The sequence below is a fragment of the Macadamia integrifolia genome, chromosome 5, assembly GCF_013358625.1.
Source record: "Macadamia integrifolia cultivar HAES 741 chromosome 5, SCU_Mint_v3, whole genome shotgun sequence".
Classification (NCBI taxonomy): Eukaryota; Viridiplantae; Streptophyta; class Magnoliopsida; order Proteales; family Proteaceae; genus Macadamia; species Macadamia integrifolia.
In genome coordinates, this window is record NC_056561.1 from 18,133,172 (window position 1) to 18,160,026 (window position 26,855).

A 26,855-nucleotide genomic window follows, 5' to 3' on the forward strand; every position below is an offset into this window, starting at 1 on the left:
TATAGGAAATGTCCCAAAAAAAAAAAAATATGATACATAGCACAATGCTAAAACAACAAATGAAAAGTAATAAATGAAACATGATAGTGAAAGATTTTAAAATGACAATAACAGATATACAGAGTAAATACTCAAATAACAAATGAAAAGCAAATAAACGGACTCTTAGCATTACAACAGAACAATGATACAATGGAACAAAACTGTGGCACAAAAAATACATAACAAATAACAGGAAAACAAAAGGCATATCTATAATATAATAATATAATGCACAATGGCATGTCATACTTAGGTGGTCACCTAGCCCAAAGTGACACCTAGGTATACGCTAGGTGCTCACCTAGATTTCCATGCTCCAGCTTAGAGGCACTAGGCATGCGCTAGGTGCTCACGTAGGCTCATATTACTTGGACCCTCATGGAGCACCTGGTTATATAGGCAGCTTCCAAGCATCGTCACGACCAAACTGGTTCTAAGGTAGGGAATAAGGGTGACAATATTTCTCTTCCTACTCAAAGAAACATAGGCCATAAAGGACCATAACCCAGTATCAGACCCACTTTTACAGGGTGCCAAAATGGGTGGAACAATCCATCCTAACCTTCGGCCTCCTTTTGCACTCAAACTCGTTTCTTCAAGCTGGCGGCCCAAGCGTTTACAAACACACAAATGGCCCCTAAGTTAAAGATAAATGCAGAACATAAAAGCAAAAGCTGAAGAAAGATTTACCTTTTGCATTAGGAGAATATCTTTGGTGGCATTTTTAGATATATCAGTCTGACGCATTGCTTTTAGAGTCCTCCTTGATACAAACATCTTTCCTTTGCTCTGTGGTTTTCCTTCAGCTATTCCTTGATTAAAATGATAGATCATTTCTTCAGCAGCTCCAGGCCAATAGTCACCTTCAAAATATGGCAATCGGGCAGCTGTTATCTTAGCCTTGCATTCCCCGTCAGGAACAAAGAAGTGATCATATAAGTTGGTGGCATTCACTACAATATTTTCTTTGGCTGCTTTTCTTAGCATTGTCAGATACCTGCACATTTGTACACACTTATACTAGGCACACCCGGATCTACCAATCTATCTGTCAATCTATATGATGCCTAGATTTCTCCCCAAGTCCTACAATAAATACCCTTCCCAATGAGTAAGGAAAAATAAACGAAGAGCTAATCTAATTATTGAAATATTTTAAATAAGGGAAGATGTTAAATAAAAAAAAAGGGGCACTTTTAACTGCTAACTGCCCTCTTCCTGAGACACAAAATTTGTGAACAGATAGGGCCCAACCTCCTCTGCCTACCTCTGAAACTTTAAGCCAAATGGAGTATATCATCTAGCAAAATAAAGCCTTAAAAAAAAGTTGAAAAATCAAGGGGCATCACAGTTTAAAAGCACGAGTACAAGGTAAAAAGTCCAATATGAAGGGGAGAATATCTTTGAGCTCACCAAAGTTAAGAAGTGATTCAGAATGGCCATGGATCATCCCTCCACATTTCCTAAAAACCAGATTTTTTTGCTATGGCTACCATGACACCTGTTCTTGTATTCTTTTGTCTTTACATTAGGTCAATTTACACCTATACCCACTCAGGTATCTGATAGCACAAGAGTTTTCATATACTTACCTTAACGCATGAAAACTCAAACAGTGTTAACTGATATGATGATCTCATGAAAAAGCAGAAGCATCTGAAGTCAATCAAAACCTGAGGGATTCAAGGTCTAATTTCCCCAATTGCAATCTGAGTTCCCTACTTAGACGCTGCAACCATTGATAACCACCACCAGCCCTTTCTTGTGGAAACACTCAATTAGTTTCACTCAACAAATGCTGGGTGGTCAGCAGCACTTATGGAAAGATAAGCTAAATCAGATAGTGATTTAGGAAAAAAATCAGTCACACTGAAGGCAGTCTTTGCCATGTTTAGAAATATAACAAGGAAAAGACAGTGCTGGCAGTCGAACAGATTTTTTATCAAGCAATAAAATGGGCTTCTGCAACCTCATGATACCAAATGACAACAGCAACAAAGTATGACAAAAGCATAGCGTGGATATATAGATAAAGATAATTAGATTGCTTGATCTGGAAAGGGTGGACTCAATTATGCGATTAAAGATAGCGCGGGTAATCAAGGATTGTGCTTCAAGACAAAATGGCCTTAATTTGATTTAACGAAAATGAAGTAGGCCCACTTTAAGTTAAAAATTGCAGGTGAAGCTAAATAAATTGCACACGCAGATATAGAACAAATTACAAACACAAAAAAAAAAGGGGGGAGGGAGAGATTTACCATTCCCGCAGCTTATCGGACTTCGGCAGCTTTTGAATCTCTGGATGGCAATATAAAATATAATCTTCACCTTTAAAAGGGGGGCAGGCCCATATATGGCAGCGTGAGAAGCCTCGTTTCTTGCAATAATCTAGGTATCCTATCTGGCAACAACAAATCAAAAGGGTAAGTTTAAACAACTTTTCTCATATAATGAGCCACCATTATGGCTTTTCAAAACCATTCTGGAAAGATCTGTTATAGATAAAGGACCAATCAAATAGGAAATTAGTTAAGGTGATTTACCAATATTTCATGGTAAACAAAGGTACGGAGAGCCTCTCCAGTCACAGATTTAATCTCTGGCCTGAAGTACTTGACAGAATCGAGGTAAGAGAGATAAACACAGCGTTTATTTGGGTAACAACAATCCGAACCAAACTCCTGGACATACATTCCAAAAAGGCATACTTCTACCCCTTCAATCTTTTGAAACAAGAGAATGACCTAAAATAGCATAAAAAAGAATATGAGATCATCATCAGACTCCAATGAAGGGGGAGAGAGAGAGAGAGAGAGAGAGAGAGAGAGAGAGAAGAGTACAGGAAGGAACAAGAACCAAAAAAAAAATCTTCATATGTTATTCTCTTAGAAAACTGAATTCCCACCTTTGATCTATAAGGGAATTCTGCTGGGTACTCCTCCTCCCGAAAGGTATCCCGAAAATTCTGCTTCACTTCTAATCTCTTGTCAACAGATAAAACCACTCTGACAACAAGTCCTTCCACTCCAGGTACCTGGTAATCAGAGGACAAAACTATCTTTTAATTCTAAAATTATTGCCATGGAATCATTAAGATTGACACTGAAAAATTGTGCTACTCAAAAAGTATAGAAATAATGGCATGCTTTCAACTATTGAAACAAGTAGGGAGTGGAAAAACTGTCTTCAGAAAGATAAGTCAAAGACCCATGTATACTTCCCGGCCAAGAAAACAGAAGGTACTTAATATAAACAACTACTGACAACTTAAGGAACTTCAGAAAACTCAAGTACGGGCAATTTAATTCCATTCGGCCACTAAAATCCCATAAAACCCAAAAATAATCAATTCCAAGGCTCATAAACACGGTGACCATTAATTAGGACATTTATTATTTTATAATATTCAAGGGGAAGAGCCTGGTAAGCTTCTGGGAGTTCAGTTGGGCATGGATGATGTTCAATTCATTATGCTTCAAAGTTGTTCACAAGAACGGAAGAACCTACCTTTTCTATTAAGAAGAACATTATCTTGTGCAGTACCCTCTAATCCTGCAACTCAGGAATACTTTGTGGAACATAGTTTGGAGATGTCAAAACTGCACAATGATGTCTCCAATGGATTCTCCAGATTCTAATTCTAAAGTTTTTTTTTTTTTTGGGGGGGGGGATGGGGGGGGTGGTGTTTGTGTGCATGGGTCTAAGTCTCTATTGTATGGGATCCCCTTGGTTAACAGTCTAAGTCTCAATTGTATGGGATCCACTAGATAAAAAAATTCCAACCCATAAAAGCTCAATTTTCTATGGGATCCCCTTGGTTAACAGTCTAAGTCTCAATTGTATGGGATTCCATAGATTAAAAAATTCAAACCCATAAAAGCATCAATTTTCTGTAGGCAACACTATCATGTCTTATGCACCACTGACTCAGCCACTAGCAAGCTCCTTATCCTTTTTTAGAGTTTCCAACTGGCAGAAAATAGCTCCTTTCTACCACTGAAGCCATTGATCCTATTTATGCACGATCAAAAAAATCTTCACCTAATTTAGTTTCTACATTTTATCATCTATGCAGAATATCCTGAATTCCCATGAAGCTTTAATTCGTACATCTACCCTTACTGGTCTTACAACCACTTATCCATCTCAACATACTAAAGCCTGCTATGCTAATGTAATGATTCTCGACTGCCAACATTATGCTCTAGAAAACATGCTTGTTATTATGGCAGTCTTTGGAAGTTTTTCTTCAGTTTTATTCATATGCACCAGTATCACAGTGATCAGTAAGGTAGGTGGTTGCGTCCGTGCCTGTTATCCTCGAGTTCAGTAAGCAATTTTTGGATGACATCAATATGATGTTTCTAATTGATATTAAAAACATAAATAAATTACCTCATCAAAATTCATTCCCTTAACATTTGCTCTCCCTTCTCTCTCTTGCTTAAGACGCATAAAGAGTCTTTTCTCTATGTGATCACTAAGCTTAGTCCTTGGCAAATCTTTAGCACCAAGAAGAACATGATCCCCCAAGGGTTTTCGCTCTTCACATTCCAGCTCTTGCAAATAGCAATACGGGCATATGTATTCAGCTTTCCCCTCCTCATTCCTTTTAGCATTAAAGAGGGCACATATCTGATGTTGCCAACCTTGACACTTGTCACATTGGACCCACTGCAACAAAACATGATGCCAATAAGTCCTATGAGAATTCCTGTTGTGTATTAGTAATTTATTTACCACAGATATGTGAATTATCACACTTACCGATTCTTCAGTTTCCTCATCATTCTTCTTCTTCTGCAGACTTACTTTGCGAAGATTGTGCCCATCAACAGTGATACTCTGGACACGATTCTCATTATAGCATAAGGTACAGAAACAGTGACGGATAATGCCATCTGGTGCAGTGTAGTACATCACTTTGCGCTTGATACGCGCACCACATAATGAGCAGTATATCGGAGGAGGCTCGAACGAAAGGTTCTCCTTTCTGCACAACTGGCATGCATTTTCACCTGTAGAATGTGCCATCGCATGGTTCTCATCCACTTTTGCTTTTCCCTGTTCAAAGTAATGAGTAAAATATATTACAGCTTGTAGTTGGACAGAAAAGTTACTGACATTCAAAGTTTGTTCAAGCATATATCACTCATTATGTTAGATAAATCTAAAAAAGAAGTATACTGGAGAAGCATATATCCCAGTACACATTAATCTGCAGGATGTTCGAATTCCTCTTTCTCTGCCTTTGAAGTCATGGAAGCAGGAAATTTGAAGACTGGTAAACTTCTACAAATGATTATGGGTATACAAATATTGCACCAGGGGGGGGGTAGTATAGGAGGTTAGATGGGTCTTCAACTCTTCTTTGTCATCAATTGGCAAAAGGAGAACAGATTGGGAGTTTCATCCAAGTTGGAAGATGGGCAGGTCTGGGTGTCTTGATCTAGGGTGTCTCAGGCTACATGCCCAGCCCAGCATGATTATATAATTAAGCAGCCCTCTCAAAAAAAAAATAAAATATATATATATATATATAAATAAATCAGTATAACTAATTTTATTATGAAAGATTTGTTCTTTGGCCAATTGGGCAAGATCACTCAGGCTGGATGAATTTTTGGGTAGGTTAGGGTTGGGATTTAAGAGGATAGGGCCAGACCATTTAATAGTAAAATTATTGGACCAAACCCAATAATAGCCCATTTATACGCAAGATTTGCGCAGGTTTGATTAGGATAGGTGGTCTGGGTAAGAATCTATGTACTTAGATCTATCAAGCATCAAGGTGCTGAACCGGATATCTAAATATTGGCTGGTATCTTTTTTATTTTTTATGACATTTAAATGATTCAGCTGGAATAAAATTGGAGTTCCATCGCTTTGAGAGCCAAACATTGCTGATCCCATGTTAATTTTGCATGCTATTTTTCTTTCTTGAACAGCAGAGATGGTTTCAAATTTTGGTAGACATTTTAGGATTTCAAAACAAAACAAATTTCAGTGGTTTCAGACATTCTGCTAAAATAAACTTGAAGCATGAAAAACCACAGCGAATTCTCTCAATGAAACAGATGATACAAGCTATCCCTCCTTCAAATGATTCAAGAAAACCAAGTCAATGGCCAGGCAAGATTCATTCAACAACCAAGAAAAACTTCCACAGCCAAAGTGGCCCTAATTCAGATTTTCTCACATCAATTTCATCACCTTAGACTATATCACCTAACACTACACTAAAAGTGGCACTAATTCTTTATTAAGATTTATGATCAATGGCCACTAAGATATCCAATCAATCCCTAACCCATATTCCATAACGCTTAACTATCCCTAGGACTGGCCAACTAGACCCTAAAACCAATTTACATATCCTTCCATGAAAATACTGCTTGACCGTGGAAGCTTCCCTGCATCGCGTACACAAAAATAAGAGGAGTATTATACATGATGGAGACAAATGCAATGATAGAGAAGAAAAATTGAACTATCTGGTTGTGAATCCTACTTCATTATTACAAAAATCAAAACGACAATAAGTTCCTCAAAAATAGCATTGCATGTAAGAGCTACAACCCGTAAATGCTAAATCCTAACTTCAAATATTAGTCCTATACTAACTTAATTGCTGCAGTTAACTATCCATGAATTATCAACTTGTAACTGATTAGATCACATAATTCTTTTTTCTGCCATTTCTAACTTTCCAAGAACAATTAGTGGTAAATAGAGTTTTCTATTGACTTGGGCAGGCATTTGATGAGTTTATTTTACGTTTTAAACCGTAACAAATTTTACCAACAGAAGGACAAAGTAAATCATTATTGGGGTTAAGTATTCTAATAATTCTCAAACAGGTAGGAGTTAAAAAAAAAATGCTTGGAAATACCACAAAATCATTTTTCAAAGATAAATGGCTAACCTGAGCAACCCACTGTCTGAGACTATAGATATGCTCCTTAATTTGCTCTTCATTGAATAGTTCAGTCAAAGATACACCATCCATCCCTGGCTTTCCCAGTTTTGTCATTCTGACATGCTCAGCTTCTGTCATAATTTCATCTTTTTCTTGCTTGAACTGGTCAAATTTGGTTTGATCCCGTATGTCCACAGGTGTAATGCAGGTAACAAGTTCTTCAGAAATAACGGGATCACAATCATGCTCCACTTTATGAGATTCCTTTGGATCACAATGTCTAGTGTCACCAATATTCATTATCTCCTGAATCGGACTTTTAAAAAATTGCGTCTGCACCTTTGTGGCCTCAGGATTAACAGATATAGGTACATCAAGCTGTTCTTCCATTCGTTCAATTCCTTGAGAAGCATGAGGTTGATCGATGAGAGAACTTAATGCTTCCGAGGCTACAATCTTGGAGGAAAACAATAGAGATGAATCCTCTGACTTCATAAGTTTCAGAGGGGGTTGTATATCTTCTGTAGTTTTGCTTGCAAAGCTTCCAGTATCTCCATTATTAACAGTATGTTGGGAGCCTTCGCTTGATCTTTTCAAACTGCAGTCAAATGTATGCGAATCATTTTCCCCTCGAATAGGCCCACAAAGATGACAGGCATTGTTGCGACAATAATGGTGATGCAACAACAGTTTCCGGAACAATAGACAGTTACAATTGTCATTCTGACAGAAATTTATATGCTTCAACAGAGGTTTGATATAATCAGGAGCAGAGGAAATTCCATTATGGGCATACAACAGAAACTCATGCAGATACTCCAATTCACTACATGTATTTCTGGATCCAGCAGCTCCTTTTGTAAATGAGAAAACTGCTGATCTTTCGAATGAAATGTTTTGAACCCCAACAAAATCTTCCAAAGATAGAGCATTCTGCTGAGACAGATGATGCCCTTGTACTAGTTTGTGTGATTCTAAGTGAAAAAAAGTATCTGACATGCTAGGATCCTGTTCCAAAGGCTGCTGTTGCATGCTCTGAGACTCACAAAAATTATACTGTCCAAGAACTTCAAGTTGCAATCCTTCATCATTGTTTGACCTTATCCCAGGTGTTTGGCCACCAGGGTCACCAGGTAGGTGAGCCTTAGATGGCTGGTTAAACTGTGCATATGTCTCATTAGGCAGCTGCTGCTGGAACTCTTGAAGGTTTTTCATAAGCAGTTGAGATTGGAATAATTTCCCAGTACCAATACTCAGCTCTCGGTCATTTAACTGGGACAAAACATCATATGTTTCGGGCATGTGCTGTGGAGACTGTTGTGTAGTATTCAGGCTTGGAATGGGCAGCCTCGACATCCTTTCCCTCAATTCAGACTGAAGGCCCAGATGACTCAGATTTTGACTATTCAGATGATACGCATTTTGGTTATTAACCGAACCCAAAGACCTTGCCACATTCACTTTATGACCTGTCAAAGAAATCATTTTAGGAGAAAAAGGATGTTATGCGAAATAAACAGAGAAAAGAAAGAGCAGATGATCTTTTTCTCTGATGACTTTTATCTGAAAGACTTGAAAAATGTCTGTAGAAAATAGAAAAGAAGAAAAAGAAAAAAGAGATGGTTTAATTAAGGGACAATTTCCTAGATCTACGAGATAAAAAAATTAATTACAAAACAAGTACGTTTACAAGACAAGTATGTGTAAAACAAAGTCAAACCTACTTGTTTTGTAATTCATTTTCTTATCCAGTAGATCTAGGCAATTTCCCCTTCAATTATTCATGCAATATGACATGATTTATCCAAGCCACACTGATGCTCCATATGGGAACAGTATAGTGATTTTATGGAGGTTCATCTGACACATGGATTATCTGAGATGATTCAGGCTGAGTTTAGTGGCTTCAAATAAAAAATGACACAGAAAAGTCAAAACAGACTAATCACAGATTTTTGAACATGTGAAGTTAGTCATGATAGCAAGAGTTTGAACACCGAGAGAAGTTTGCGAAGAGTATACCCTGCATCAGTTGATGATGTCCATACAAACCAAGATGTCGAGATTCTGAAGAACTGCCACTTCTAGAGAAATTCAGATAACTCTCAGAAGCTGGCACTGGCCCATCAACGTATTGTACATTGCTCCCAGTAAAGGCTGATCCATCATTAAAAGCTTTATTCGGAGACCTATGTAAGGGAGGCTGGCTCTGAGACATGCTACAACTCCTCAAAGAGTCCACTTGATCAAATAAATTCTGATTTAACGAGTCCTGAGATGCATTTTCAATTTCAGTGTTAGAAAATGCCAGCCAAGAAATACACTCACGAGTTGAGTCTCTGGCAGTTCTTTGAACATTAGGAATCACCTTGCTAGCAACCTGCAATCTGCTCTTTGGTGAAAGCATACTATTTTGACCACAATCAGAGGAAAAATCAGCTAACTGCTGATTATATCCATCAGGTAAAGATCCTAAAAAAGGTAAACATGTACAATTAGAAATGAAGATCTGACAGCCGTATCATATCAATCAGGGAATTGTTAAGTCCAAGTTATTATCAGAAGCACTGGATAACCAACCAAGCAAGAAGTCAGTAAAGCTTACTGTTGTCTGTCACCAACAAATCACAAATAGTGCCTGTGGTTACTGAAAGATCAACAGAAGGAGACTCTGGTGAATTTGAGTTGCAACTACTGTTTGAAAATACTGGACTTGGCATCATCATATTAGCGTTCGAAAAGCTGGGACTAAAGCAATGCGCTACTGGTTGACTATGATTATCATCATTTTGTGTTCCCACCATAATCAGAGCCCGATGAATCAGGGTGTCCTGATCCATATATTCCTCCTAAACAAAAATGGAGAAACATTAGTACAAAACAATAAATGTAAAAGCACACCAAACTACGAAATTAGAAAGAAACAGTCAGACAACTTTCTATATTTTAGAAAGAATTTGGATGAATTTTCTCAGTTCATTCTAAAAGGGGAAAAATCAAAATCTGATATTACAGAAACCCCAAAGAGTTAAAATTTTATTTGAAATCAGGTGGCTGCTTTTTTTTTTTTTGGTTAGCCTGAGCCAAATTTTAAGTTCCATGCAGAGTCTAAGCTTTTCTTGACATTAAGTAATTAATTGATCACTAATCCCAAAAGATAGTTGCTTATTTATCAAGATTTAGTAAACTAGAACATTATAATCAGGTCCAACAATAAATAAAGCAAAACATTAAAATTTTTATAATAATAATAATAATTGCTTGAATTCAAACTTAACAGAAATAAATTCAAGAGCACATACCATTGAAGTGGCCTTTATAAACAGAAGGTTCTCCAATTGGTTCACAGTAGGATATATACTTGACCCCAACTCATCAGCTTTTGGATGCCGCAGAAAAATTTCTACCCTGTAAAAATATTTTAAATGGTTAAATGAGTACTTGATTCAGATCTGACACTCCTGGAATCTTTCAAAAGATAGAAGGATGATGGGATGTAGTCTATTAATATTCATGAAGATTTGACACACAGAATAATTTTAGGAGTGCAGGTTAAAGTAAACTTCATAGCTTACATTTTGTCTCTTACGAATTTACGAACATGCAAAATCCTGGGATCTTTACGCCAATCACTCTGAAAATCTATTTGGCTTTGTACCAGTCGATGGGGCAAAACGATTCCATTCATCTTTGGACAACTGTATAAGTTATGAATGGACTGGTTCAGTAACTTCCCTGACATCTGCCCCAGATGTGGCTGCTCGTGCTTTTTACCCCTTCTTTATAGTCTTGATACTGCAAAGACTAAGATGTACTAAAATTTCAACACAAGAACAAAACAAGTATTTTCACCCAATTCAGTAAGCAGCACATGGGAACACTTACAAGTTACAAGACAGACACCAGAAGAAGAACAAAAAAAATCATTTAGTTCAACATCAGAAAACTTCAGATCATTTAGTTCAACATCAGTTAAAACTTCAATTCCACCATCCAAGAGGAGATGCTCCAAATTTCAACACAAGAACAAAACAAGCATTTTCACCCAATTCAATATGCAACAGATGGGATCACTTACAAGTTACAAGACAGAGACCAGAAGAAGAAAAAAACAAATCATTTAGTTCAACATCAGTTAAAACTTCAATTCCACCATCCAAGAGGAGATACTCCAAATGCAACTTTACAAAAGAGAATAAGAGGCACAAACCATTGTCCCCAATACATCATTACATGTGTATGTATTAATCATATGCTGGAGCCAAAGGATGGCACTAGTAGGCTTGTAACATGACAGGATGAGAGAAAGTTGACAGAGGAGGTTTAATTATGGACAAATCAGCAATGTCCCATTCCACAACTGCAACCAACCACTCATACGTGTGCTCCTCACTCCCCCCCCCCCCCCCCAGCGGACTCAGGCATTTCACAAATTGAAATGCTCTCTAACTTCACAGAGGGCTAGCATAAGATCCAATTATGTCATTTTACTTTTAGCACAATTTCATCTGCTAAATACTTAAATCCAAAGTTTACAAGCCTTTTCTACCCTTTTTTTTCGACTTCTACCTGTCTTCACTTTGTTTCTTTATTTCTTTAGACCATAAGAAAAACCTTCACTTTGTCGTTTTGAAGCCAAAAACTTGCAGCAAGTTGCTCCTCACTGACACAAAAAGTAGTCTTCCCAGTATTATTTTCATTTGTCACCCCTTCGGACTAACCTAACTTCCATTCTTGTACCTTTCTACATCAATGAGGCTCTATTATTATTAATGAAATAAGAAAAAGGAGAATTGCAATAAATTTTTGATGAAACATGTCAGAATGCAGTTAGAAGCCAAGGAAAAAATAAATAAAATTATATGAATTGAAAAATTATATGCATGCAGTACCAATCACCACAGTTTCCATTGTTTTGAGTCGGAGCTGGAATGGTACACAAGTGTAACTATTTTTTATTTTCCTAGCTGTGTTCCCCATAAAACTCCAGAGCCCACACTCATAGAGAACTTTGTCAATCTATCTGTAACATCCATCAAGGCTGAATTCCAGAGAACTACACCCTCACTACATGTTTCTCATTCAAGATATGTGAACTCAATACACCTGCCAAACTGACTGCCCAAAATTTCCAAATGGTAGCATGAAGCTGTTGGATTATTTTGATAACTAGCAGAACATGACGGTGCCCTCTGATTCCCTTAAGGGCACCTGCACTTTGAGAATGAATTTATAAAGAAACACAGATTTTTCAAGATACAGTTGACAATCCCACTGAAAAAATTTACCACGCATGATATACTGATGGAGATATTCCTTCCCTTTCTCTTCTGAATCACAAACAATATAATTTATCATCATTAGAATCCTAAATATTATGAAATTATAAACAATTAGATCAGAAATATATGCGCAATGTGCATGGTAACATCAGCTGGTCTTCATAAACTATTTCTATATCTTCCTAAACTTATTTCAAAATCAACAATGCTAAATCACTTTTCTATGAGAGGACAGGAGTGGGTCAAAGGTAATCTGATTTTATGCAGATGGCTCACAAAATTACATCAATGAAATCAGGTAGCTGAAACATGCATTGTACTTCTTATCCCTAATTCAATTCCTAGACCCGTATCCTACATCTGCTGCACCTCCCATTACGATCATACCCATTAAGCAGCCCCAGCCTAGTAGTCCCCACAACCGACTTTCAGCCCCACACTGTTCCAATGATATAGAAATTCAATATCATCAACAGCCATCCATCCATCCACCCACACACTCCAAAATGGTTACCGCTAAACAAACGCATCTCTTGCATACCTTCACAACATCATCAACACTAAAAGGCAAACCAATGCAAGCAGATTCTCTTCCTCAAGGTAGAATTGCATGAAACATGCATGGCTCGATTACGGAATTTACGAAGTTCAGATGATCAAAAGAAAACCCATTACAAATTCTTATCTGTTTCGATGAAGTTCCGTCATGTGAGTGTGGGTTTCCGATCAAAGAAAAAAAAAAACGGCTCAAAATTCAACCAAACTAATTCTGGTTCTTACTTTAAAGTTCTTTAAAGTGAATACATAACAGAGATAGAAATACGAGATAGAAAGAATCGATTACCAGAAAGTGAATTGCAGTCCAAGAAAGCGAGGGTAGTTCACTTCAAAGTTCGAACTCTTCGATCGTACAAGAAAAAAAAAAGGGTTTCGCTATCAGAAACTTCGAGACCAAGAAAAGGAAATTTACAAAACTGAAATCTCAAGCGTGGGTTACGTTTTAAGGATTTTTAAGAAGAGAGAGAGTGAGAGTTAGAGAGAGAGAGAGAGAGAGACCCAAATACCAAAAGAGTTGGCAATTCTCAAAGGCAAAGATTTGGTGGGGCCGCGGGTGTAAAGGGTCTATTTATTTATTCGTATCCTTCCAACGTCAATTGGGACTTTGAAACCGCGTTGAGCGGATTGACCCTTTGGTCCACACTCCACTTGACCACCGGACTCTTAGAATGCTCTGGATATTTTATTACGTTAAGAATATTTTTGTCTTTTCACTGTATCGGAGACTACAAGGTTTTGACATGATATAAAGCTCAGGACAAAGAGTGGAAGTGGTCTTCGTCAGTCGTACATTAGTAATACTTCTGTTTTATTGGTCACTGTTGAACCCGGTTCAATCAAGATAGATCCAACCAACCCAAAACATTTTGAGTGCCTTGGACCACCCAAGGTATACAAGTAGGGAAAATGTTTTTTTTTTTTGGGGGGGGGGTTTAAGGTGAAATGATCGATCTTTCTCCATGAAATGGAAAATTATGCCTCTTGTTGATGTTTCCTTGTGTGATTCCATTGATCTTTACGCACATGCAGGAGTTGCACTCCTTCATGAAAGAACGTAGGAATTGCTCATATGTTTTTTTGTGGTTAAATATATGTTCAAATGTTTAAAGCTTTCTATCCCTTCGGTACCCAAGTCTTTTAAGCAAATGATGAATTTGTTCAAAAAATTTCCAAACTCTACTTGAACTTGAGTTTAAATCTTCCTTTCTTCTTTATCAAATCATTGGAAAAACATAAATTCTCCATATTGAAATAAAGGAGAAAATGGTAATGAGTAGTTCTAAAGAAAGAAAAAGAAGAACAGACTATCACTAATAAAAATATTTTGATTCAGATCAATCGACTCAAACTTGTTAATCTTAGAATTGCACTAACTAATCTCATAAAGTTATTCATTTTAAATTTTATTAGACTCATCAAATTATTCCGTCTAAAAATATTTGATCTTGTCCATTGAGAGAAAAATAATGAGACATTATTATAGAAGTAGGACACATGCAATGCATGGTGCATGGGAGGATATAATTTAAGTTTGTGACACATAACAAGATAGAAAATCCAAAAAAAATGACAAAAATATAATTTTTAACTCCTAAAATAGTTCAACTATATCATCCTCCCCACCTCCCAAAAAAAATCACCATTGATTTAAAAACAAAAAATCATAACATATATATAAATAAGTGAAAATTGAACTTTCAATGGATTCAATTTGTGCCGAAGTGGATGACACTTGAATTAAATTCAATATAGAGAGTAAAAGTAAATAGAAAGAAGCTAGAGCTGTAGAACATGTGCATATATGGTTAATAATTTTGAGGATGGGAGCTAAATTGTGGGATATTTTTATAAGTATAATCTAGTATGGTTATTGATGAATACATTGACACTAGAAGCATGCAATGTATGTATGCATGTAGTACTCACATATGGACAAATATATAAATAAAATGATAAAGGTTTCATACATAGAAAACTTAGAAAGTCTAAACTAAATGACCCAAAAATCTTCCACGTGAAGATAAGGCCTAAATTTTGTGGACAAGTTGACTCATAGGTCTCCTGCTCACACATTGAATTTAAGCTTGATCAGAGTTTGCTAAGGGCAAAACAAAGCTTTTCTTGGTATTGCAAAATAGTGGTTGGAGTTCTATGCAATAAATATATTAGAAAAAAAAAATCATCTCTTCTATTCACATCATGAGTGTTTTAAACAAAGAATCGGTATATGAATCAGATCCAACATCCAACCGATTTTAATCTGATTCCATTTCAGATCGATCGGAATTGATTAGAATTCGCCAAATATTGCATGAAACTTAGAATCATAGTGTGGATCAGCCACTCTGGAACAGTAGGAATTGGGATTGGCCGGTCCAATCTGATTCTAGTTTTTAAAACACTGATTCAAATGGCTCAAAATGACTTGATATTTAGGAAGCCCTTTCAAAATGGGACTATATAAAAGTAGAGGTAACAAATAATAGAGCAAACAAACGATAGTAATCATAGATCTTCTAATTTGAAGATGAAATGTATGAAAATAAACTATAAGCTACACAATACACAATTTGATGAAGGAAGAATAAATTGAGACTCTATTTGAGATTAGTTAGCAAGCAAAAAAATTTGACAATGGGCCAGATCTGAAACAAATTTAAGGACAAACCTTATGACTTAATAATTGTTGAAGAAGATCGCCATATAATCCATTGAAGGGAAAGAATAGTCGGAGATTTGGTGTTGTACACCTACTGAGAATCTTCTATTGAATAGAGAATGGTATTGGATGGACACATCGTCTCCCTCGTTAGTTTTCAAATAGAGAGAGAGAGAGAGAGAGAGAGAGAGAGAGAGAGAGAGAGAGATGGGGGTAGGAGTTGAGATGTATAAGCGACCTCCCCGTGACACCTCCAAAAAAGGAATTCTATTGTCTTCTCTGGCACTCATTATATAACATAACTAAGAATTGTTTTTATGGTAATTATCGGTATAAAAAAACATTAAACATTTCTTAGATAGGCGAGAAAATCACCTATTTCGTCGAATATGCCACTAATAGATCTCTACCTCTTATAGAACATCGATGACTTACAATATAAGAACGTCTTGTAGAAATCTAATCATCTGTGAAATCGATGATAGAATATTACCTAAATAATGCACATACATTGTTATTGTACTACCCACATATGCATGATGTAAACACTAATGTAGACTTGAGGAGGTCTACGAGGAGTTCCTAGATCGTTTGGACCGGCAGAAGACCACGGTCAGGCCTAAGATACTGATTGATCCTCCCAGAATTTTCAGCATTTTTAGAAATGCTGCGGGAATCATATCTTTTAACTCCTCTAGCATCATGGGAGTCATAACCCCAATTCGGAAATGGCAAGCAACGCTCTAGAGGAAAAAATGGAGCACGTGAAGTTTGGCCTCAGAATTTAGGGTTTTCCTAGTTTTCTACTATATTTGCGTTTTCACCCTTGCTGCTTTTTTTCTTACATTTTTGCCCTTCTTTAGAAGTGACCTAATTATATAAATTCACTTTGGCTCATTTGTAAAACACTTCAGTTTTTAATCAAAAGCAGTCATTTTTCTTTTCTTCCTCTTTGGGATTAAGGTTTTAACTATCTTGTGGATTCGAGGGTTCGTTTGTGTTAGAACTTCTAACCCATTGCCTTTTCACTACGTTAAACACCCTATGTTTATATTGATTGTACTCATTGTGACTGGCTTGTTATAATATAATGCATGTGTTACGAAACTGAGATAAGAGGAAGAGATAGACTATGGGGAATAGATTTGTCCATAATTGAATACAAGAACTTAAGATATATTTAAGAATGTGTGTGTGTGAGAGTGAGAGAGAGAGAGAGAGAGGAATGATGTGGTAATTTGAGTTATTTTTTTAGATATAGTTTTTTTTTTTCCAAACCTCTTCTCATATGAGTATATTCATGTTATATTTAAATATATATATATATATATATGTGTGTGTGTGTGTGTTAAACATATTATATACATTATAAATTGTATTATATAACCAGTGTTAAAGTCAGGGTATGGTTGGGTTGGGGCCTCAACCCGGGCCCAGCCCAATACTAACCTAGGGTTAGTGTCAACCCTAAGCTGTCCTTAGGGTTAGAAATCTTATCCAGACCTTGTTCTGGCTCAGGGCGGGCCGAATGTGCACCCCTAGGTGGACTGACCCAAAGAAGAGAAAAAAGAGTACAATAGGGAGGACAATGGAAAATCAATGAGTCCGATCAGGTCTAATCTCAGGCATGATTACAATTAAAGGTTCGAATTTGGCCCTGTGAGCTCAAGCCCACAAGTTAGGCTAGGGTTCAGATTTCTAGACTCAGGTAGGGTTAGCTGGGCTTGGGCTTGAGCTAAGGCCTTGGTCTGACCTTGATCAAGTTTGGCCCTTTATATATAATACATAATATATAATTGGGAAAAAGAAACATTGCTAGTTTGGCGCAGAAGACGACCAGACTGTGCAAGGTGTGAAAAGACCGTGTTGGCCTCCTTGAATTGCACTGAATATACTCTTGCATGCCCTCCCATTGGCGCATTGGTCTAGTGTTTCATATCATAGACTGACAAAGTTTTCTCACCCTTTATAACTATAGATTAATAATATTATACATTTGGTTAAAAAATTTAGGGCTAGTCAAACCTAGCCTAGTCCAAAAACGATACAAATAGGATCTGCTAGGGTCAATCAAGCAAAACCAACCCAATTAGGGTCCATCAAGATTATTGGACTAGATTGTGCTGAGCCCCATTGGGCTGGGCCTAGGTTGTGATATCCCAGCTCGACTGTCGACTGGGCTTAGGTTGAAAGAAAGAGACCTAGGGTTTGGGCTAGGATTCTAAAAAATGCGACGCAACTAGCCCGATTGCTCCATCAATTACAATATTGGTGGTGAGCACGATACAACAATCCATCAAGGCATTAACTTCATGTAAACCTAACAATGTTGCTCTGATTTCACCCAAAAAAAAATGGATCCATCGAATCAAATAAGTTGATTTGGATTGAAATTGGCACTGATTGATTCTAATTTTCATAACCTTGCTTATCAAAATATCGTTATTCAGTAATGATAATTAGGTATATGAGATCTTCATGTTCTAAAAATCACATGTAATAGTTAGTATCGGTCGGATCAAAATGGTATTATCTTGATCGATCCTTGATCTTGACCTTTTCGATCCTGTGCCACATATATGATTCAAGGATTAAATTCTAATAAAAATTGATCACTTTAAAAAATCAAGATCTGATACAATCTATCTAATCCATGTAAGATTTCCAATTAGGTGAGCTAACATAGTCAAATATTGTTTCCAAAATCGGTTTAATGGTGTTGACTACAGATGGAGTAAGCAGAAAGAATTCAATATTATTGGTAAGTGATCTCTATGGAAATATTAGATTCTATTAACACACGTTAATGGTATGAAATATTTATTACTATGTGTGGACCTAAGGTATTGTTTCCTTAACGGGGAGAAAACCCTAATTTTATTGTAGGGTTGGTCACTACCCTCACCCCTATATATAGTTATCACTGATTCATTAAGTGAGGCTAATGACCTAAAGCTAAAAGGGGAAGAGGGTAGACCAGACCAACATTGATCGTGTTGTACAAAGAGCATACGTGAAGACATTGAGGAGTTGTAATTCTTCAGCTATGGATTCAAGTATGCCTAAAACATATCTTTGTAGTGTTTATCGTGCATGCTTATCGATCTTCATAAATCATTCTGTATTTATTTTTTATCAATCCATTCTAAAATGTAATCGAAACAATATCAACCTTGACCGATCCTGAAACCGTTCCCATGTTGCAGAACCGTGATGGGACCATAGTAGGGGTCGTGGCATAAAAAGAGAGTCAGAGGGAACACAAGATACCAAAAGCGTGGTCATTTGTAATTAAAATTCGAATGATTGAAATTGGCACCGGGACCGGTCCACGTTGATTTTCGAATCAATAAGGATCAGTTTTTGATCCACTGTGAGTTGGAAATGATCAGTAGAAAGGCAGACTGACCCCTACATCATCATTAGGAGGGGTGTCAATCCGGAGCCGTACCAATTCGATCGATCGATGGGGCATGACATTTAGGGCCCGTTTGATAACGTTTCAAGAAACGCGTTTCTGTTGTTTCTGTTTCCAGAAACAGCAAAAACGGAGTAAAAAAGCGTTTGATAAAACTGTTCCGTTTCACTTATTTTCAGAAATAGAAATAGAAATTTTTACTTATTTATGGTTCAAGAAACGACCCAGGCGAAACAAGTTCAACTTGTTTCGCTGTCTCTAGAAACGACTTGTGGCCATTCTTTCATTGGTTACTATCGACTTCTAAAAACATGACTTATCAAACACCTTTAATTTCGTTTCTATTTCTAGAAACGGAAATTTATGATTCTGCCGTTTCTTGAAACAGAAACGGCAGAAATGTTATCAAACGGGCCCTTAAAGACCGGTTATGCCTGCATTGATCGCTAAACGTGCCAAGCTCAAGTTCAACCTTGTTTATAAACTGGTAATATTGCTAATACACATTGCTATGGATAAGCTCAATGTGCCTCTCAATCGTCACAGTTCGTTTATAAGTTCAACTTGGATTGATACGTTTAGCTCAACTGTTTATATAAATATTTTGATATTGATATTTGTATCAATTATTGGTTGTAATCAATTATAATATATTTTCAAAATTATTGATGATTTAACAAAATAAATGAAAGTATCTTAAAATTTAAGAAAAGTAAAAATCGTTTAAGGGTCGTTTAAAACTTTATTGGTACATTAAGGCCTGATTATAGTCCGATTAACTTAATTAAAATTCATAATTCGATCGAATTCGATATAACACTAATCGAAATTGATTCATTCCTTAAGTAGATAAATCATGGTCCATAGACATAGACCTGCTAATCCGACCGATTGACAACTTTAGTCGTTGACTTCTAGACTTAGAGAGAGAGAGAGAGAGAGAGAGAGAGAGAGAGAGAGAGAGAGAGAGAGAGAGAGAGAGAGAGAGAGAGAGAGAGATTCTGTGATGACACTATTGGCTATTGGTGAGATCACTTACTAAAAAGGCGGAATAAAAGATTTGGTGGTGCATTTTAAGATAGAAAATACGATAGCCGTCGGTGGCTGCCACGTAAGCAACAGGTGGAGACGTAATCCGGGGGAGGTGGGGTTGGTTTGGGTCGTTGGGACTTGGATGCTATTTCAAGTTCTACCTTTTTCTGGCTTCCGGCCCCCGCTGCCACGCTACCGCAAAACCAAACGTCACCAAGTCCGTAGCGGCTTTCTCGCCGCAACACAATCTTGAAAAAAAATCGTTAGTCAAAAAGTCTTTCTATTTTATTAGATGCAAGCAGTCAAAAAGTCTTTCTTATTTTATTTTTCAATGGATTTTAATTTGCATTATTTTTTTTTTTGCATAAAAATAGTTTTGATTGCATTTGGTAACATTTATAGAGCTTGTTTTTATTTAAAAAAAAATTGGTAAAATATAAGAACCAAAAAGAGATCAAGAATCCTTTATGTGTTTTGACAAAAAATGATCTTTCAGTTATTTTTGCACTTGACTTTAATGAACATGTGCATAAAGGCTCAATATGAAGGGGTAAAGTAGTCATTTGCTTTGTAATTAAAAATTCAAGCCCCTTGCCCTCTCTTCTTCCGTCCAAAGTGGAGAAAGATAGTTATAAGAAAGATGGGTGAAGGGAATCTCTTCACACATTTATTTAAAAAATTATTTTACACATAGAGATACCAAACTATTTCTCACAAAAAATCATTTTTCTCAAGTAGTTACCAAACCAGTTTTATGTTTTGATAAAAAATGATTTTAATTAATGATTTTTGTTAAATAGATAAAAAGAAAAAATAAAAATGATACCAAAGTGGGCCTAACTTATCCCTTAATTATTTTTTTTAAATAAAAATTACAAAATAATGATTGAGAATTTTTTTGGGGGGTGAATACAGTTCTTGCATATGGACAAAGGCCAATGGAATCACATGAGAAAACATCCACATAAAAGAATCATTTTTCTTTTCATGGGGTAGGTCAATCATTTTGTTCCATGTGTCTGAGTGTAAGAGCTACACTAACTTCGAAAAAAATGTTTTCCAAGTAAAGATGTATTATGGATAGTGGTGGTAAAACTTACATGTTGTCAACAAATTTCCCTCACATTTTAGATTTTAACCGTAGATTTAGTATCAAATTAATTTAAAAATAGAAAAATGTGGGATCCATCTCCTCTAGATCATATTTGTATGATGAAAAAGAAAAAAAGAAATTTATATTTGTTTTCTATAAACTATCACAAGTATGAATGTTTGGATAAAAGTGGGATCCGACTCCTCTCCTGAGCGTTGATCGTCTAGATCATAGTTTATAGCTATTAGGACAATTGACATATGTTCAAGTGGTGACCAACGACTGTGCTTCTATTGATCAGAATAGAGGCACCACATCAAGAGTCATTGGATCACCGCTTGGATACCTGTCGATTGTCCAAGTAGCTATGGGCAAGATCTGGGTGATTAGTGCTCAGAAAAGAATCTCAATCCATAAAAGTGGAGTGAAAAGTTTACCAAATAAGATCATATAATATAATAATTGATGCCGGGGTGGCACTTAACTTTTCAAAGTTTTTGTCTCTATTTCTCTCTTTCTATTTTCCTTCTTTTCCTATAGAATTCTATCTCATGTCCATTTCCTCTATTTCCCATAGAGTACCACCCCATTTAGAAATGACATATTTAAGCTTTTTTTTTTTATTTTTTTTATTTTTTATCAACCCAACCCATATCATGTGAAATCCATTCTCACAAATTTACCATCATTTTTTATTCGTAAAACAAAGAAACCCTTATGAGCCTTGGTTACAAATCATCTTATTTGGGCACCAAAGGAAGCGGGGGGGGGGGTGAATAGAGAGCTAGAGATAGAGTTTTCATTTACTGTTCGTTTTAAGATATAAAAGGTTCAAAATGAAACCAAAAAAAAAAAAAAAAAAAATACCAGAACAAATATATTTTATTGGGAAAAGGCTGGTATACTGTTGGTATATTCAGATTTGTGTCTATCTCTCCTCTTTCCTTTGAAAATATCCTCTACACCCTTCTTATCCCAGTTCTCCCATTGGTTAAGGTGCTAGCTCCAGAAAAGCCGGTAGCATACCTAACATCCTCCCTAGGTTTTTTTTTTTTTTTTTTTTTGTTCTTATATGGCTTTGAAGTTTCAGTTCAACCTATTCTTTTTTATTCCACTCACATTGTGTTCCTATACAAATTTTCGATCTATTTTAGTTTGGTTTGACTTAAAATCACAATATTACTTTAAAATTCGAAATACAGTGAGGTGGTGAGGTGCACTGAGTGTCCGTCCGACAGCTAGGGTGTATGCCGGGCCCTTCCAACCGTTGAATGCTCATTACACCTCACCACTTGCTGCAAACAATTTAGACTTAGATCCTTCTATACTAAGCCATTCAACTCCCATAAGGTATCTCATTGAGCCAAATATGAAGGGTTTTATTTATTTTTTATTTTTTGATTTAATTTTATCCAAATATGCAGTTGCAGAAAGATGCATTGTGCTAAGAAAGATGCATTGTATAAGGGCATAACCAATATGGTACTGAAGCGACCAAGAAAGCAAGTCAAAAGCTCTATCGCAAAGGGCTTTAGTCCTAAATGGGTGTGGAAAATGGCTAGAATAGAACTGAGGAAAGGAGGATAGTAGGACTGGTCGTATGGTGAACATTTATGGTAAAATTCTGTTGTAGAACATGCAATGCACATCTTTATTTTGAGTAATTTAGTTAAATGACAAAATTAGATGAATAATTTGGTAAATCGAAACCCATCTTTAAGTAATTTTCCCAATCTTTTGTATATGTATTGAAAGCACATCCAACCTAGACAAAAACGAATACCGAATCTCATGTATTTAGAAGGCTACTTTATGTATTCCCTTCATGTGTTTTAAAGAAATAACTTAAAAAGATATCTTTTCTCCCTGTTTTGATGGGTAGTGGGAAAAACCTCAAGCAATTCTCAATATGACGTCTTCTTGGGTCAGCTAAAGATAAAATTGTTGAGGCAAACTTCTTATGTCATGTGGCGATTCTAATCATTGACTGTCTTCTCATGAATATCCATACATCTTTTTTTTTTTTTAAAGAAATTTATTAATTGTGTACCTTACAATGTGACTGATTCCTTAATTAGAAACATCCTATCAATGAGATGTACAATGGTAGTTACTGGTTCTTTGTAATCTAACTTCAACACTAATAGTTTTTTGTAGTTTGGGGTCGTTTGATAACGTTTCAAGAAACGCGTTTCTATTATTTTTGTATCTAGAAATGAAATAAAAATTGTTTAATAAAACTATTTCGTTTAACTTGTTTTCAGAAGTAGAAATTAAAATTTCGACCTACTTATAGTTCAAAAAATGACTCAGGCGAAACAAATTCTACTTGTTTCGTCGTTTTTGGAAACGACTCATGGCCATTCTTTTGTTAGTTACTATCGACTTCTAGAAACATGACTTATCAAACACTTTCAATTCCGTTTATGTTTCTAGAAACGAAAATTTATGTTTCTACCGTTTCTTGAAATAGAAACAACAGAAACGTTATCAAACGGGCCCTTAACTTCTCATATTTATGAATAAGTTCAATTTCATTCAAAATAAAATAAAAAGAGAAAAAAACCATGTTTGTTTGCATGCATGTCTCTAGGTTCAGACCTAGACAGTTACGAAAAGACCATGCTGCCCCCTCAGCCAAGTGCTTCCATGGCCTGTGCCTTAACATGATGGCCACACAAGCTGACAAGATTCTTTTACCCAAAAACAAAATAAAGGTAAGAGAATGCTGTGAGATTGCATGTCTCTTGTACCTTAATATAAAAACGCATAAAATTACAGTTACACCCTAATGAAATAAAAATTCTATCCATATTGACACCGATGGGTGCACTCTCATTGATCTGTAATGATGCAAAAACCACGTCACAAGATCAACTAATCCACCAAATTTCATCACCATCAGACCTACCAAAACTGTGTGGCCTAAACTTGAATACTTATGAGTAATAGACCATGAGGTCAACTGATCCACCAAATTTCATCACCATTAGACCTGCCATGTGGTACAAACTAGTGTGCCACCCACCTTAGTACCACTAGATGCACTAGATGACCTAAGTATGAATGTAGTACCCAACAACTTTTAGACTTATACTGGTATATATGGTCGATGGGAGGAAGAAAGTTTTATCTTTTGTACAATTATCATAATTTTGTCATATGGGAGCATCAAATTTGTCCTATCATTGGCTAAAAATGATCAATAATTCTACCTAATTAATTCAACTTTCTAAAAACTATTTCAAGATCCTTACGGCAGTAAGGATATCATGTTCTTTAGGTCTCATTCAAATATCATCCAATCGAAAAGCGTAATACATGGGATCACCGATGAGAGAGTCTGAATCCTCCGTGATGAGTGGAGAGCAACAGGGAGCATTCAATGGCTGAGAGAATTATGACATGCACCCCAGTCATTGGAGGTTCATTGTCGACTCACCGCTCACCATAGAAGAATATTTTTCACCCAATGAAATATAACATAATGTTATCATATCTTAGAGGATAACGAGGTCATTTTATAAATAGCCCACTAACGACTTAAGAAATCTTTTTCTTAATTAATTATGAGTAAAATTTGACAGATGACCAATCGATATTATTTTTAGATATTCAATGGTTAGAACTGTCAAATCATGCACTCCATGTGGCTGATATAGATAGCCCACTAACAAAACACTCTCCAAAGAGCTGGTTTAGAGAAACTTTTTATTGAAAGTAAAAATACACTTTCATGAAATTCAAATATGACATAAACTAAGATGCCAGATAATCGTTTTTAATCATATTTTAATCACTTGAACATGAACGCAATTTTTGAGGTATGATCTGTTCAATGGTGGGTAGATGTCAATGTTTTGAATATGGTGGCAATTTGTTGATTTCTTGTTATCATTGAAAAAATAATATATTGTAGGAATTTTAATAAAATAAATTTGTGGAGTAAAATAATTTTAAGAATTTTGAGATATTTTATTTAAAGAACTGCTCATAAGCCCTTTTTTTTTTTTTTTTTCCAATCAACAATGACAAAGTCGAAGGCCCTAGTTATCTGGTTCAACTGGTAAAGTCAAAGAGATTATGTTTACGAATTCATATGTGAACAAATTTTAGAGAAAAAGTTTTCCTTCACTTACGGCATGATTCATTAACAATCTTAGGGTTCACAAATCATTATTAGTATTTTTTTCTAAAATAAACTCCCGACACCCCCACAGCCCATCTCAAAAATCGCAGTGAAAAATGAAATTACTCTCTCTTAAAAATCAAGGGGTAGTTGAGAGTTGAAGACTCCCCAAAACCTAAACATCCATCCCCCAATTCCCCAAGAAAGCAAGCACCGTTCTTTGTAGTTTCCTAATTTCTGGAGTGGTCGGTTGGTCTGGTCTTTTATGTTTCCTTCTTGTTTACTCATCTCGTGAACCCTCCTACTGTCATCCATAATTCTTAGCTAAATCCATGGATGATGGAACTTCTCTTTCTAACTTTATTCATTGATGATGGAGCATGTACACGTGATCCTATTGATTTATCACTCTCTCATTAGATGGTCAATAGGGGTATACCCTCATTACCAAACATTCCCTAACCAGTTGAAAGGCCCTTACCCTCTTCAATATGGCAAGGATAAGAACCATCTAATTTGATGTGATTTTTATTTTATTTTATTAATTTTTTTTCCCCTCAATCTAATGATTCAGATTTGTTTTTTAAATTTGATGATTTTATCGAAATAAATTGATTCAAATGATTTTGTTATCTTCTTATTTTTAATAGTTACTTATATATTGTAAATGGATATACCTGGATACATAGGCTCCATAATTGGATCATCAACGTTCAAGAAATAGTGTAATATGTTACATTTGATTTTCTGGATATATTGGGTTTCTAAGTGAAAATAGTAGAAAAATTGAACCCAAAAACTAGTATCATGTTAAAAGCTATAATTTTTTATCAAAAAATTATATATCTTTTAAAAAAAAACTCAAATTCCATGGCTCTTTCCATTTAGAAACTCATCAATCTCTGTTTGGCTGTAAGGGAAATTGGAGGAAAGAAAGTGAAAATTTTCAAACCTTAAATGGAAACTTTTATAATCATTTTCCAACATGATTATATAAACTATTTAAATATCTTATCAAATTTTAGTAACGGTAATTTTTAGATGCAATTTTTATTTAATTTTCTAAGTCCGTGGAATTTAGATGAAAAATATAACTAAATTTAATAACCAAATATAGAATGATTTGGAGTTAGTGACATAACCATGTGATATTGTGATGTAATGATTATAAAATTTCTTTAGGGGAAGTGTTTCTTATGGGGGACTGTGGCCCCTACACATGTGTTGGGGACAACAGGAAAGAAGCATCAGGCAGGGGGTCATCAGAACATTTCATGGGGGTGGGGTAGTCATTCACCCCTATGTGTCTGGGCACGGGTGCCATGCTTCTCCACATAAAGTATTTCTCTATTTCTTTTATTAAGGTTGAAGATTTCACTTTTCCTCCCTCTTTTAGAACTAATTTTACATTAAAAAATCACCTCGTGGAAGTTTCCTATACAAAATAGATGATAGGCTTACATTTTGTAGTTCTTTCTTTCAATAAAAGTTTTGTATCACCAAATGCGGCCTTTAATTTGAGACTCCTATTTTATAGAAAAAAAAAAAAAAAAAAAAAAAAAGATACAGGATCCAGATCCTCTCCATCGGGGTTGGGCAAACAAACATTTCTGAGGGTTGAAAGACCCTTAGAGTGTACATTCTAAAGCTAAAGTGCGTGTCTGAGTCTCTGAGATGCTCCCAGCCATCAAATAAGAGGGGATAGTCGAATCAAATGACT

General features: G+C 35.9%; 1 protein-coding gene across 2 annotated transcripts in view; it reads right to left on the reverse strand.

Annotated features, from left to right (window-relative positions):
• LOC122078817 (histone acetyltransferase HAC1-like) overlaps nt 1–13,214 on the reverse strand; it is a 20,375-nt gene extending 7,161 nt beyond the window's left edge. The window contains exons 1-13 of one of the 2 annotated variants that reach the window (XM_042644961.1): nt 13,091–13,214; nt 10,540–10,759; nt 10,267–10,372; nt 9,570–9,813; nt 9,333–9,436; nt 8,987–9,236; nt 6,971–8,433; nt 4,813–5,109; nt 4,441–4,719; nt 2,951–3,079; nt 2,589–2,789; nt 2,304–2,446; nt 733–1,039 (exon numbers count right to left, since the gene is read on the reverse strand). In XM_042644961.1, the coding sequence (XP_042500895.1) occupies nt 733–1,039; nt 2,304–2,446; nt 2,589–2,789; nt 2,951–3,079; nt 4,441–4,719; nt 4,813–5,109; nt 6,971–8,433; nt 8,987–9,236; nt 9,333–9,436; nt 9,570–9,813; nt 10,267–10,372; nt 10,540–10,706 (3,690 nt within the window). In that variant the 5' untranslated portion in view covers nt 10,707–10,759; nt 13,091–13,214. Of the gene's footprint in view, nt 1–732; nt 1,040–2,303; nt 2,447–2,588; nt 2,790–2,950; nt 3,080–4,440; nt 4,720–4,812; nt 5,110–6,970; nt 8,434–8,986; nt 9,237–9,332; nt 9,437–9,569; nt 9,814–10,266; nt 10,373–10,539; nt 10,769–13,090 lie in introns of both variants that reach the window. The other variant, XM_042644962.1, reaches the window with a different exon arrangement.
• Between the last annotated feature and the right edge of the window lie 13,641 nt (nt 13,215–26,855).